Source organism: Miniopterus natalensis, chromosome 1, assembly GCF_054644295.1.
Source record: "Miniopterus natalensis isolate mMinNat1 chromosome 1, mMinNat1.hap1, whole genome shotgun sequence".
NCBI lineage: Eukaryota > Metazoa > Chordata > Mammalia > Chiroptera > Miniopteridae > Miniopterus > Miniopterus natalensis.
The window spans coordinates 35,722,155-35,735,638 of NC_142081.1; the positions used below are offsets into that span (position 1 = coordinate 35,722,155).

At 33.9% G+C, this 13,484-nt stretch overlaps 1 protein-coding gene across 4 annotated transcripts in view; it reads left to right on the forward strand.

The window, feature by feature from the left end:
• Positions 1 to 13,484, forward strand: part of DDHD1 (DDHD domain containing 1) — a 70,490-nt gene that overhangs the window by 15,132 nt on the left and 41,874 nt on the right. For all 4 annotated transcript variants that reach the window (XM_087820412.1, XM_016198130.2, XM_087820406.1 and 1 more), the window contains exon 2: positions 4,957 to 5,130. In XM_087820412.1, coding sequence (XP_087676538.1) covers positions 4,957 to 5,130 — 174 coding nt within the window. The remainder of the gene's footprint in view (positions 1 to 4,956; positions 5,131 to 13,484) is intronic.

Here is a 13,484-nt window from a genome sequence, read left to right on the forward strand (position 1 = left end):
GAGACCTCACAAGAAACCAAACTTGCCAACACCATGATCTTGGACTTCTAGCCTCTGGAACTGTGAGAAAATAAGTTTCCTTTGTTTAAACCATCCAGAATGTGGTATTTTTTTATGACAGTCCTAGCAAACTAATACAAGGACAGTAAGCCACTTATACAACTTTATAGTTTCACTAATGAAGAACTAAGAAATATATGTAGGTTTTAAAAGTCTGTGGCCTTGGCCTTTAAACAGTAGTTAAGGTATAATTATATTGTCAGAGTTTCTCACTTCTATAAAATCAGTTTAAATTTGGTGAGTGGTAGATATTATCTAAACATAATTTAGTATTCTTAGTGTAATTGTTACTTTCAAATGTGATCAAATGTAATTTTGAGGTATAGATAATTTCTTTCTTAAGATAGAATTTTGTATGATTGCTAACTACTAACCCAATTTTGCAATTATAACATTGTAGACAGGCTAAGTGATGATTAGGATAATGATTTATTTTTGTACATTATTCCTCCAGAGTATAGTTCCTGTCTAGTGAATGAGCAAGCGTTCAGGTATTCAAATAGAAGGTAACATTTTGATATCTAGTTCCTTATTTACTACCTTTCATTTCATTTAGCAATTAAACTTTATCTTTTGTACATAATGTTTTTGCTTTCTCACCCACCTTCTGAGAACTGTCAAGTTATTATTTTTAATTATTGATTTTATTATGAAATATCTCAAGTATATCAAAGTCTAAATAACATAACCAACAATCAGTAGTACTTCCCCTCACTTAGCTTAAGAAACTATACCTTACAGGTGTAATCAAAGTCTCTTGTGACCCTCCCATTCTCCTTTCTTCAATACAAAAGTAACTGCCCTCCTAAATTCATCATGTATTCCTGTGCATTTGTTAGATTATTAGGTTATTATGCATAGTGGCGTTCTTTTTTCTGCTTGTTTTAACTTTATATAAATAGTGCCGTTCTCTTTATATCCTTCTGCAGTTTGCTTTCTGGTTCAGGTTAGGTGTTTTGAGATTTATCCATGCTGACACACATAACTCCATCTATTTGTTGTTGCTGTATGTAGTAGTATTCCACTGCATGAATGTACCACAGTGTGTTTTCCTCTTTGGACACTTAGGTTGGTTGCAGTTTTTTGCTATTATAAACATTTCTATAATAAAAAATTCAATATACATCTTCTTGCCCAAATGTGCCAGAATTTCTTAGAGTATATACCTAGAAAAAGAACTGTTTCAAATTCCACCTCTGACAATTACCCATCAGTCTGAGCACATTTCATGTTACAGGTTTATTGACAGTTTGGGTTTCCACTGTAGTGAAAATCTTGTTATCAGTTAGAGTCCAATCAGGAGACAGAAACCATACAGTAATTTCAACAGAGAAAGTGTAACATAAAGGAATGAAGTAACAGGGCAAAGGGAACTCGATGAAGAATACAGAAATTACAACATGCAGGTTCCAGCCACTATCGGTTAGACTAAGATAGGGCACCCAAGGAAGAGTGTATTTCCTCTCAGGGCTGAGATTCTGACTTCATTGGAGAGTGTGGCAGTGGTCACAATGTGCAGCAAAGTGGCAGAATTTTACACAAGCTGCCTAAAGGGTTGCAGGAATAGACCAAGGAGAGGGGCCCAGCAGGTAATGTTCCACTATGATACTGCCTAGGGGGTAATGAAACCAAACTTGCCAACATCATGGTCTTGAACTCCTAGCCTCTAGAGCTGTGAGAAAATAAGTGGTGCTGGGAAAGCTGCCCATGGGAAGATACCATTGCTGTTAGCACCTGGGCACTGCTGAAAAGTGAAATTCACATCCTGCAAGAACCCAATAAGGTGAGCACACTGGAACCAGGAAGAGAAACCCCTTCCTCTTCCGTTGTAAAGGATGGTTTGGTAGAAATAGTTCATCAATACATTAGGCATATATTGTCTTAAGTAGACCTCTGTGGGGCTGATCTGGGACCTTGGTCACCATTTATAGCATTAATTCTACAAGTAGTATATTCAGAGTTCCCAGGTTTTACGTTTACAACAAACCTTAAGAATGAATGACAAAGCATTTATCTCTCTACCTCATTTTTTTCCAGTCCCGTTTTCCCTTACTCTGTGATTTCTTCCTCTTTAAGTCTTATGTGGTCAGATATGCTCTTTAAGTTTCTAGATCAGCAGTGAATTATAGGCATGCCTTCTACCCTAAGTGGTAAAGCTGTGGGGGCGGGGCATAGGTAAGCTGGAGAAAAAGGGTCAAGATTTCCTCTCTATACATATCATATATGCACAGTATAATGTGGGTTGAAATAGTTCTTGAAAATAGTCATTTAAAAAGCTTACAATTTTTCTTCTGCCTCCTGGTATATGTATAATTTTTATACATAAAAATCTTTATTGCCAAATTTCCCCTATCCATTCAGGCTTTTGCTTAAATGAAGGAAGTGGTCACAGTGGGAAAATGGACTTCACTACTGTTTTCTAGTCAGAAGAACCCACATTTTTCTTTTTATTTCAGTCAAGTCCTTTCTTTTATCATGATTTGGCTAAGAGTTATAATTAGAATAATGACTTATTTATTTTCTGATAGGCAGGTGGCAATGATATGTACTAATCTTTATATAAGTTTAAATCGACTTTCAATGAGTGTGTTATAAATGAAAAAGTAATACTTTATTAATCTAGTTCCAACATATTTGTTACATCCATTACCCTGTGAAAATTTTTTCTCTGGTCCCAGTCTGCATAGTCTGCTGTGTAACGTGCGTTGACATTTTAAATATATATCTGTGCAAGTCCATATCAGTTAGCATGAGATCATACAGTTTTACATCCTTTGTAAGTGACTTGATCCAGTAGAGCTTCAGGAGCTCCATAAAGCAAAACCCAGGCCTATGCCATATACAGGAGACACATCTAAAGCACAGTGATTTAAAAGGTTAAAAATAAAGGGGTGTGCAAAAAAAATCACAGGCAAACGGAAACAGTCTGAAGGCAAAGGTTGCAATCTCGATGGATAAAGTAGAAACTACGCCAAAAAAATGTTAAACACAACAGAGTATACTTTTTTTAAGTCATCACCCAAGGATACGTTTATTGATTTGAGAGAGAGAGGGAAAAACGTGCATGTGAGAGAGAAATGTCAGCCGGTTGCCTCCTGTACGCCCCTGAGGATCAAACCTGCCAACCCCTAGGTTTATAGGACAACACATCAACCAACTTAGCCACACTGGCCAGGACCAGAGTATGCTTTTTAATGTTAAAAGCCACAATTCACAAGTAAGTTATAATATTTTTGAGTTTCTTATGTACCAAATAACACAACAAACACCTAAATATAGCAAAATTTCTATGGCAGAATACAGTTAATCCTTAAACAACCCAGGGGTTAGGAGTACTGACCCCCATACAGTAAAAAATCCAGGTACTGTAACTCTTGACTCCCCCAAAACTTAACAGTAATTGCCTACTGTTGATCATAAGCCTTACTGATAACATACAGTCGATTAACACGTATTTTGTATGTCATATGTATTATATACTTGTGTTCTTACAATAAAAAGCTAAAGAAAATGTTATTAAAATCATAAGGAAGAGAAAATACATTTACAGTATTTAAAAAGCCTGTGTCTGAGTGGGCCCACGCAGTTCAGACCCACGTTGTTTGAGGGTCAACTGTATAGGATAATGCACGAAGAAACAGAAACAAATAATGGATTTTGAATACATCACAGTACAAGTCTAGTACAACAAGATGTTTCTGGACCATCTAGTTAATTTCCTATCCCAGACCTGAAATTAGCCATTTCTTCGAGGACTGTTGGTTTCTTTTAGTAGGAAATGACATTTAGAGATCACAGTCTTTGTGTCAGGAGTGCTCAGTTATACTGGATTGGTTTTTTATTTTAGGCCTTATCAGTGGACAAAGCTTAGGACATTTTTAAAAGAGAAAATGCATCATTAGTTCATGGTGACATTTCTAATTGAAATTTAAAATTATATAACTTTTATTTCTTTAACTTTTATATTGTATGTCTTTTTTCTTGTGCAAAAAATCTTGGTTCCTAATGATAGTAACAAAGTTAATGCAGTCATCTTAACCTACAGTTTCAAATTAACAGTACTGTAAAATTATTAACAATTATAACATTGTAGGTATTGTAAAAGGTTTAAGATATGTTTGCATTTTTTGCCTGTAGCAAATATCCTAATATACATGCACAAATTACTGTTTTAAATAAATCATTTGAAATAATTTCTGCACATGTGGTTAAGCCACCAACTCACAACATAATTAAGTTCATTTGTTTCATTTTCCTTTTTATTTTTAGGGCTTTGTTATTTCCGTTTTGTTTTTGCTTTATTTTAAAATTTTAAGGATTCAAGATAGCTTAGCTGACAGTTTATTTAAATAAATAGCAAGTAAAAGTCTGAGTCTTATAGGAGCAGAATTATTTATTCAAGAAAGTGTTTTCAATTATTTTCTAAAAATTGAGGAACTTATTACAATTAAAGGTTTCCGTTTTTCCAGTATAGTAACTGGGAACCTATAAACCTCCAAGGTAGCCCTAAAAAGTGCACACACGTTATTACTAAACTACTTTTGGGAGTTTTAGAGCAATACTTTCTAACACATTGGCACTCTCAGCAGTCTTGCATGAAATTTGTCTTAACCCCTTGGCCTCCTACTTTTGGTTACTCTAAACCTCAATTATATAGATAACTGCTCATGTACCTTTCCAATACCAAAGTAACTTTTATGTGTAATATTTAATACAAGTAAACTTATATACCAAAAAAAATTATATTTTGTGGCTTGAAATCTGAAATTTAAAACTTTAGTCCTGAAAGTCTGTTTTTGCCACAGCAGTAGCAAAACATAAAATTGTAATTACTGTGTTTCTTTACAGGAAGTTGGATCCTAAAATGTATATGTAATTCATGATTTCTCTTTTTAGAGGCCGATAAAATACCAGTAATGCGTGGACAGTGGTTTATTGATGGTACTTGGCAGCCTCTAGAAGAAGAAGAAAGTAATTTAATTGAGCAAGAACATCTCAGCTGTTTTAGAGGTCAGCAGATACAAGAAAGTTTTGATATTGAAGTGTCAAAGTCCATAGATGGAAAAGATGGTAAGGCTGATTAATACATTTAATATGTTATGTAAACCAAGTAAGTTGTTGATAAAGTTTAGAGTTATTTCTAAGTTTGACATAGTAATTTAGGAGTGTTTGAATTTATAAAACTTCTCATTATTTTAAACATTTGATAATTATTTTAAAATTTAAAATGTCTATGAATTTCTGAACTATCTCAATTTTTATTTTACTTAATGTGATGTTCAGTGGCATAACATGCTAAACTATAAAAGACAAATTGTCATAATGCACTCTCTAAATTTGTTTTTTCCCCCAGTAGTTTTTAGTTATGGAAGAAAACTGAACTTACAAAATGATCCCTTGTCATTATATCAAAAGAGCAGCTTTGTTAATTTTTTTTTTGTCCTCACCTAAGGATACTTTTTCCATTGCTTGCCAGAGAGAGTGGAACGGAGAGAGAGAGAAACATCAGTGTGAGAGAGACACATTGATTGGTTGCCTCCTGCACGCACCTGGACCAGGTCTGGGGATGGAACTGAGGTACATGCCCTTGGCCGGAATCGAACCTGGGACCCTTCAGTCCATGGGCCGACGCTCTAACCACTGAGCCAAACCAGCCAGGGCAAGTTTTGTTAATATTTTAAGCTTGGTTCTTTTCCTGAAGTTTAAGAAAAACTTTAATTTCTTTTGTGTAAGTATCTCTTAGATGTATCCATATCGATAACCAACTTTTAATTTTAAACAATCTACTCCTTACATTTTCTTATTCAGCATTTGAATATGTTTGCAGTAGTTTAAAATATTTATATAGTAGCCAAGATTACTATGTTTTGTTATGTCTGATCTTGAGTAAAATTCAAAATATGTGGTAAACTTTAAAATACTTCTATTGTTCCATTTACTGCAGGCAGTGGGATCAACTATTCTGGTGAGTATAACAGACCAGGTGAATTAGAATTTGCAGATTTCTCTAATTTTTTTTTTTTTTTTTTTAAGTGTTTCTTTATCCATGCTTGCCTTTATTTGGGAGGTTTCTTGGCAAGCTGTTCTAAATCCGGTGAATTAAGTTATTTGTTTTCTTCCCCTCAAAAACATCTCCAAAACAGAAAAACTAAATATTGATCAAGTAATTCACAGAATGCAGTTTGGAAGAAGTGAATTATGTGGTTAGAAGTAATTGTTTATATAACATAATTAATGGCAAAACAGTAAGCTTTAAATTGGCTTATTTTTTTCTTATTAGTAATAAGAAACATCCCAAGTCTTTTCTCTGTCCTACTCTTTACTCTCTTTTATCTCTCCCTGAACACACACACAGAGGTATGGAAACTGTATAATTTAGAGTATACCAAATTAAAATCTCTTTTGTATCTAGTTGATTAAAAGTCTGCATAACTGAGGAAAGTTGTGGCTTCTGAATAAATTGGCAATTAAATCTAACAAATGTATATAATAGTTATTCATTCTGTGCCAGGTACTATACTCAGAATTTTAAATATCTCACTTTCCTAATTTACAGAGTAAATTAGTACTTATCTCAGTGTAAAATCCAAGGTCAAGGTTTTTATTTTTTATTTTTTATTTTATTGATTTGAAAGGGGGACGGAAAGGGGAGAGACAGAGAGAGAAAGAGGTCGGTGTGAGAGAGAAACATCGATTGGTTGCTTCTTATCGAGCCCTGTCGAGGGATTGAACCCACAACCAGGGTACGTGCCCTGACTGGGAATCAAACCCACTGCCTTTTGGTGTACAGGGCAACATGCCAGTCAACTGAACCAGATGGGCCAGAGCCAAGGTCAAGGCTTTTACATATCAATATATAAAGAGCAGTTCAGTATCTACAGAGCAGAGCTCTTTGTATATCGTCTAGATTGCTGTAGAGACAATGCTTTGTCAGTTACAGCACAAATAGTAAATTGTATATATCTGTGTTCTTTTATTAGTGACTGAAGTATTTTGTAACCTCTCATCACCACTACCAAAATAAACACAAAAGCCTACTTTATAGTATTTGAAGGACTGACCTTATTATAATTTCATTGCTATTGGAGAAGGCTGAATTCTGGATTTTTTTCGTTCTGTTAGTTCTCCTTAAGTCTTGTTTCAAAAATGGCAATTCTGACAAACCCAGTTTACCCATCCAGATTCTTTACTATTAATGTGTGAAAAAAAACACACACCCAAGAGCTTGGAGTAGAAAAAGAATGAGTATGAATAATAAAAATATAAGTAGATTGTTTCCCTTTCTCAATCTGTTTTCAAAACATTTTTTTCCCCACTTGCTAATTCATCTTCTGGAGGTTCATCGACAGCTATGTTTCATTTCTAGATCCTATCTACTAGGAAAATTGTTTCTATTACAGCAGGGGTGGGGAACATCCAGCCCTCGGGCCAATCATTTGGTCTGGCTTTGCCAAGGCAACCAAAATTCAAGTAGCCCACCTTGAATTCATGTAGCTCAAAATTCAATAAATCTAGGAGCTTTTTTCATAGCTAGTTTTTAAGTTGATAATTTTGTATGGCCCATGAATGATGTTATAAATATCCAAATGGCCCTTTGCTGAGAAAAGATTCCCCACCCGTGTATTCAGTAAAAATTAGAATTTCATGTGTCCTCTTTGTTTCTACTCCCTATTAAAATGTTAAATGTAGCCCAGTGTGGCTCAGTTAGTTGAGCATGGTCCCCTGCACCTAAGAGACACCGGTTCAATTCCCAGTCAGGGCACATACCCAGGTTGCGGAACCCATTTGGGGTGCTTGCGAGAGGCAGCCAATCAATGTTTCTCTCTCACATCGATGTTTTTCTCTCTCTGTGTCTCTGTCTCTATCTCCCTCTCCTTTCCTCTCTCTCTAAAATCAATAAAAACATATATTTCTTAAAAAGTTAAATGTAGCAGGATACTTCATTTCTCTTCAAAGTGCCCTGATTTTATGAGTCAGTCATTTAAATAAGTCTGATAAACAGCATGTTTATCATGTGTGAGTAGATTTATTTGTGTGAGTAGATTTTCATTATGCCTTTGAGTGTGTATGTCGATTCTAGAGTGTCAGTGTAGGATATTATAATAATATTTTTTGCTAACTAAGAATATACACTGAGTGGTAAAATTCTAGTTAGTAGTAACAGGAAATTGTTAAACTGTTAAAACACCTCTGCACTTTAATCTTTTTTGAGGTTCATTAGAAGAAAATTTTATTTTTATTTATTTATTTTTTTAAATATATCTTTATTGATTTCAGAGAAAGGAAAGGAGAGGGAGAGAGAGAGATAGAAACATCAATGATAAGAGAGTCATTGATCGAGCCCACAACCCGGGCATGTGCCCTGACTGGGTATCGAACCCTGATCGCCTGGATCCTAGTTCGACACTCAACCGCTGAGCCACGCCCGGCCGGGTGAAAAATTTATTTTTAAAAATATACTATGGCATATCGGCAAAATATCAGCATGTTACACTATTAACAAAGATTGTAAGTTCAATTCAGTATATATACTTTGTCTTAAATTTCCAACCATTTTATTGATTGATTCAGTGTTATGTGAAACATACATTTATGTGTTAAGATGTGACATTTGACTTTGAAGATTATGGGAAATTTGGTAGTATGTTTGAAAATTATCACTGGCCTTAAGGAAAGAACAGTTGCTGTCCAAAAAGCTACCACTGTTGGAACAATAACTCAAATTTACCACGATTACAGAGATACAAATACTATAATCTTTCGTTTTGCTTAGCGTCAGGCTTCTGAAATTTCATATTTCATTCATTTGAGGAGGAAAAATACCTTTTTCACCTAAATTTTCTCATGTATATGTGATAAAGCCTTGACTCTCCATATCATCAGGATATTTTGGATGCTTTCATGTGCAGGTAGAACTTTGTGCTAGGCACTTTGGTGACAGAAATAGCCAGGGTTTCTACCCTTGGAGTTTTAAGCCTACTGGGGAAGGTAAAGTCTACAGATGAGAACAGTTACAAAGAGTAAGCCCAAGATAACACAGTAGATAGTGAATATTATACATTCTGAAGAGATTTGGAATAAGGAGAGTTGGTGGTTACAGAGCAGTGGAGTTATTCAGGTGAGGCTTTCTGGAAAAATCCTATTTCATGAAAACATTTTAAAATATAGTATTTAGGAACACTTAAGCGCTACTGGGAATTTCTAAGAAACTAAATAGAGTTCTTGCTTTGAAAGACATTAAAATAAAATGCTAATTTTTCTTTCTGACCTTACCTGTATTTTGGTTAGGGTAGCTATTGCCACCAGTATATTGGATATGTTTAATATTTTCTCATTAATTTTCCTAATCTCAAAGTAAGCATTGAATTGAATAGATTGATGAAATAGATTGTGCATAACTTTTTTAGCATACAAATAAAAATTTGTGATTTAGATACTTTAGTATAAATTTCATTTTTTTCTGAGAGTTAAAATTATTACCCCCACCTCCTAGGAGACATTTATCTATAAGCCAAAGAAATAAAAGCTAGAGTCCCACTGGGGATGAATCATACAAATAAAATCAGGCCTTCAAATAAGTAATTTTATAAATACTTCAGCCTAATACTAGATTAGTGTTTTATTCATTTTATAATTTATCTTTATAAAGCAGGAATCAGTATAAATCAGTTGAACTAAAAGGGTTACTCCTGCACCTCACTGTGGCCAAAAAATGCATAACCTCAATCTATTGTGAAAAAACAGATAAACTCAAATTGAGGGACATTCTGCAAATTAACTTAATTAACTAGATGGGATCCTTTCACAATGTATATCATCACCACGATGTATACTTTAAATATTTTATTTGTTAATTATACTTTAAAACTGAAATATTTTTTTAAATGTCAAAGTTATGAAAGACAAGGAAAGATTAAAGAATTTGTCACAGTTTAGAAGAGACTAAGGAAGCATGACAACAAAATGCACCCTGCTGCCCTGGATTGGATCCTAGAACAGAAAAGGTCATTACTAAGGAAACTGGAGAAACCTAAATAAAGTCTCTATTTTAGTTGATATTGATAGTATTGTACTAATGTTAATTTCTTCGTTTTCGTAATTGTACTATAGCTATGCTAACATTAGGGGAAGCTGGAAGGATATATGGTAACTGTCTACTATTTTTGCAACTTTTCTTAACTCTAAAATTATTTCATAATAAAAAGGTTTACAAAGAGGGAGAGGGATTAAAATAAAATAGTAAAAACCATTTAACCCTCCACCATAAAAAAAAAAATACTGGAAAGGAGAAACAAGAAACAAAGTACAGATGTAAAAAAGGGAAAATAAATGGGAAACAATAGACCTAAATTTATCCATATCAATAACTACAGTATAAGCGGGCTGACAGTACAGTTAAAAGGCAGAGATCGACAGATTTGTTAGACATGTAGGACCCAACTTTATGCTGTCTATAAGAGTCACAGTATAAATATAGTCACAGATGGGTTGAAAGTTTTAAAATGGACTTTTTACTGTTCAAGCTAATTTGGGTGCTGTGACAGTACAGCTGTTGGTGGATCTGTAAGGATTTTACATTAAACATTTGGCATGTAAAGTTGTATTCATTACTGTTGCTGGATAAGAATGTCCCAAGTGTCAGTATAGAATTTCAAAAGTCAAAAAGACTGGGCCAGGAGAGAAATGGGGGACAGTTAGAGAATTCCCACCATCTAGTTTTTAGTTATTTAATTTTTATAAATTTATCTAACTTAATTTCTCTGAGATCCAAGAAGATCACCAGTGTTCTCATTACATTTGGCAGGTTTGAAATGTGCAAGCCTACTTCCCCTGAAGTTGAGGTTACCCAGGTTGCCAGCTTTTTTTTTAATCTTACCCAAGGATATGTTTTTATTGATTTTTAGAGAGGAAGGGGAAGAGAGAGAAACATCTATCAATTGCCTTCTGTATGCGCCCCAAGGGCGATCTAACTTGCAATCTAGGTAATGTGCCCTAACCTGAATCAAGCCCACAATCTTTTTGGTGTACAGGATGATGCTCCAAACAACTGAGCCACCCACCCAGAGCCAGGTTGCCAGCTTTTATAAAGGGAAAAGTTATTGGGTTGTTCCATTCTAGGGATTAGCATGTCATCAGCAAGCCCCGGCTTTGGCACTCTATTGCTTTCAGAATTATATATTGAAGAAAGTTTCTTTAAGAGATGAATTATATTAAAGAAATTTATTGGAAATACTATGTTTTATACTTTAAATCTTTTATTTCTCTGTAGGACTTTAATGTATACAAGAATATTTTTATCAAATGTTAGCATCTAAAAAGTTAGCACTTTCAGTTGTATTTTGAGTTTATATATACTTTTGTTAGCATGACATAATAATTCTTAACTAAAACTTTATTTTAGAAAAAGAACAAAAGTAGTGCTTTCTGGCACTTGAATTTCTTTTAACAGAGATTTCTGTTAACAGTAAACCCTTTTTGTCTCTACTGTACTTTTATGGTACTTAGGGCTGAAAAAATTAAGCTCTCTATGCTGACAGGACATTATATAACAAATAGAACAAATGACTTTCAAGTGAAAATAAAAATTAAATTAGAAAAGGTAAAGAACCATGTCTATTTAATTTTGTAAAAATGTTTTTAGTACAGTAGGGTGTTTGCCCCTTTTAAATTCCTAATTTATACTGTTTCTTTAGAAAGGAAAGCCTTTCATTTCTGTATACTGACAAGCTTTCTGAAAGCATTTGCATAATTTTAAAGTGTGGTCATATGGCTCATATGATTCCCATTAGTTCTCTTTTTGTAAATATGGAATTGGTCTGTGGTTAGTTTTACTAGTAGATTTAGAAAATCTAGGTTCTGTTTCTTTGAGTAATAAAATCTCAAATCTATGCCAGATTGATCTACTTGGACATGTTAGCTTTTTCCTAATGCATTTCTTTTTGCTTAAGAATGTTTTGTACAAGTGGTACATCTTCTCAGTAACTGACCAGGAGGCACATGAACAAAGAAACATTTTCAGTGACGAAAATTGTTTCAGTTGTCGTTTTCCACCCCTCTGTGAAAATGAAGTGTTTTTATAATCTTGATGTCACTACCCATCTTTTAACACTAGTCTATAGTTTTTATGCACCTAGTCACATATAGTTAAGTGCCTTGTAAGCATTTCTCAATTACGGTGATTGTACAAACCTTCAAATATACTTCATCTATATATACAACAGGCTTTGTTTTTTATAATATTTCTAGTACCATACAACAGGAATTAAATATTCTCACATCTGCACAGTATTTCACCTTTGAATGTTACATTAATGTGGAAGGGAGTGAGGATAAAAATCAAGTCTATTAAAACAAACAAACTAAATCACAAAGATTCTGTGGTTCATTAACTGAACTATTAACAAATTGATTTTTAGGTTCAAGTGGATTTTAAAATAATTGCTTCCTTAAAATATAAATAAAAAATTATTGATCTATAACTAGCAATATCTAACAGGAGAAATGTTGACTGTAAGGTTATCTACAGATTTGCCAAATATCAAGTCTGTGTCCGGCTGTACTCTGTGTAGTCTGTCTCATGCTTAAGAGGTGGCACAGCATATGTTTTTACTAGTGACCTTTTTTCATTATTCTATCACTAATAAGTCTCATTATTTTATTGTTAATAACTCACTTAAAAGTAGAGCTTCCAATTTGTTAGAAGTCTTTTAACAACTTGAACAGAGTTGTGAAAAAGATACTGTATTTCTGTGGGAAGGCTCTATTATACTTCAGTAATCGAAAGCATCTTGTGGAATGTATACTGTGGTATCTTCTCAGGAAAACTGAATTAGATATTTAAAATGTTATTTATTACATTCTCAATTTGCACATTAGTTGTTAGCTGTCATAGCCACAAATTTGGTGAAAGTAAATAACCTTAGTATTGTAACGATAGGGATTATAAATCTCTTGCACATACAAAACTGCTGTGCTCTATTTTTTTATTCTATTTATAGAGACCTTAAAAATGGTGATTGCGTAATTGTCTTTAACTGATAGATTTAGATATCGTTTGGCTTTCTGAGTAAAAGTAAAGCATATATTTAATAAACATTAAACTAATATTTTGCTTCACTGACTTTTTTTTTTTTTTAATATGTTTTTATTTCAGAGAGAGGAAGGGAATGGGAGAGAGAGAGAGATAGAAACATCAATGATGAGGGAGAGTCACTGATCAGCTGCCTCCTGCACAACCCCCTATGAGGGATGAAGCCGGCAACCCGGGCATGTGCCCTGACTGGAAATCGGACCATGACCTCCTGGTTCATGTGTTGACATTCAACCACCGAGCCACACCGGCCAGGCTTTGCTGACTTTTAATTAAAAATTATATAAACATTTAGAATAATGTTTGTCAAATATAACTCATTTTTTTTAAGTTA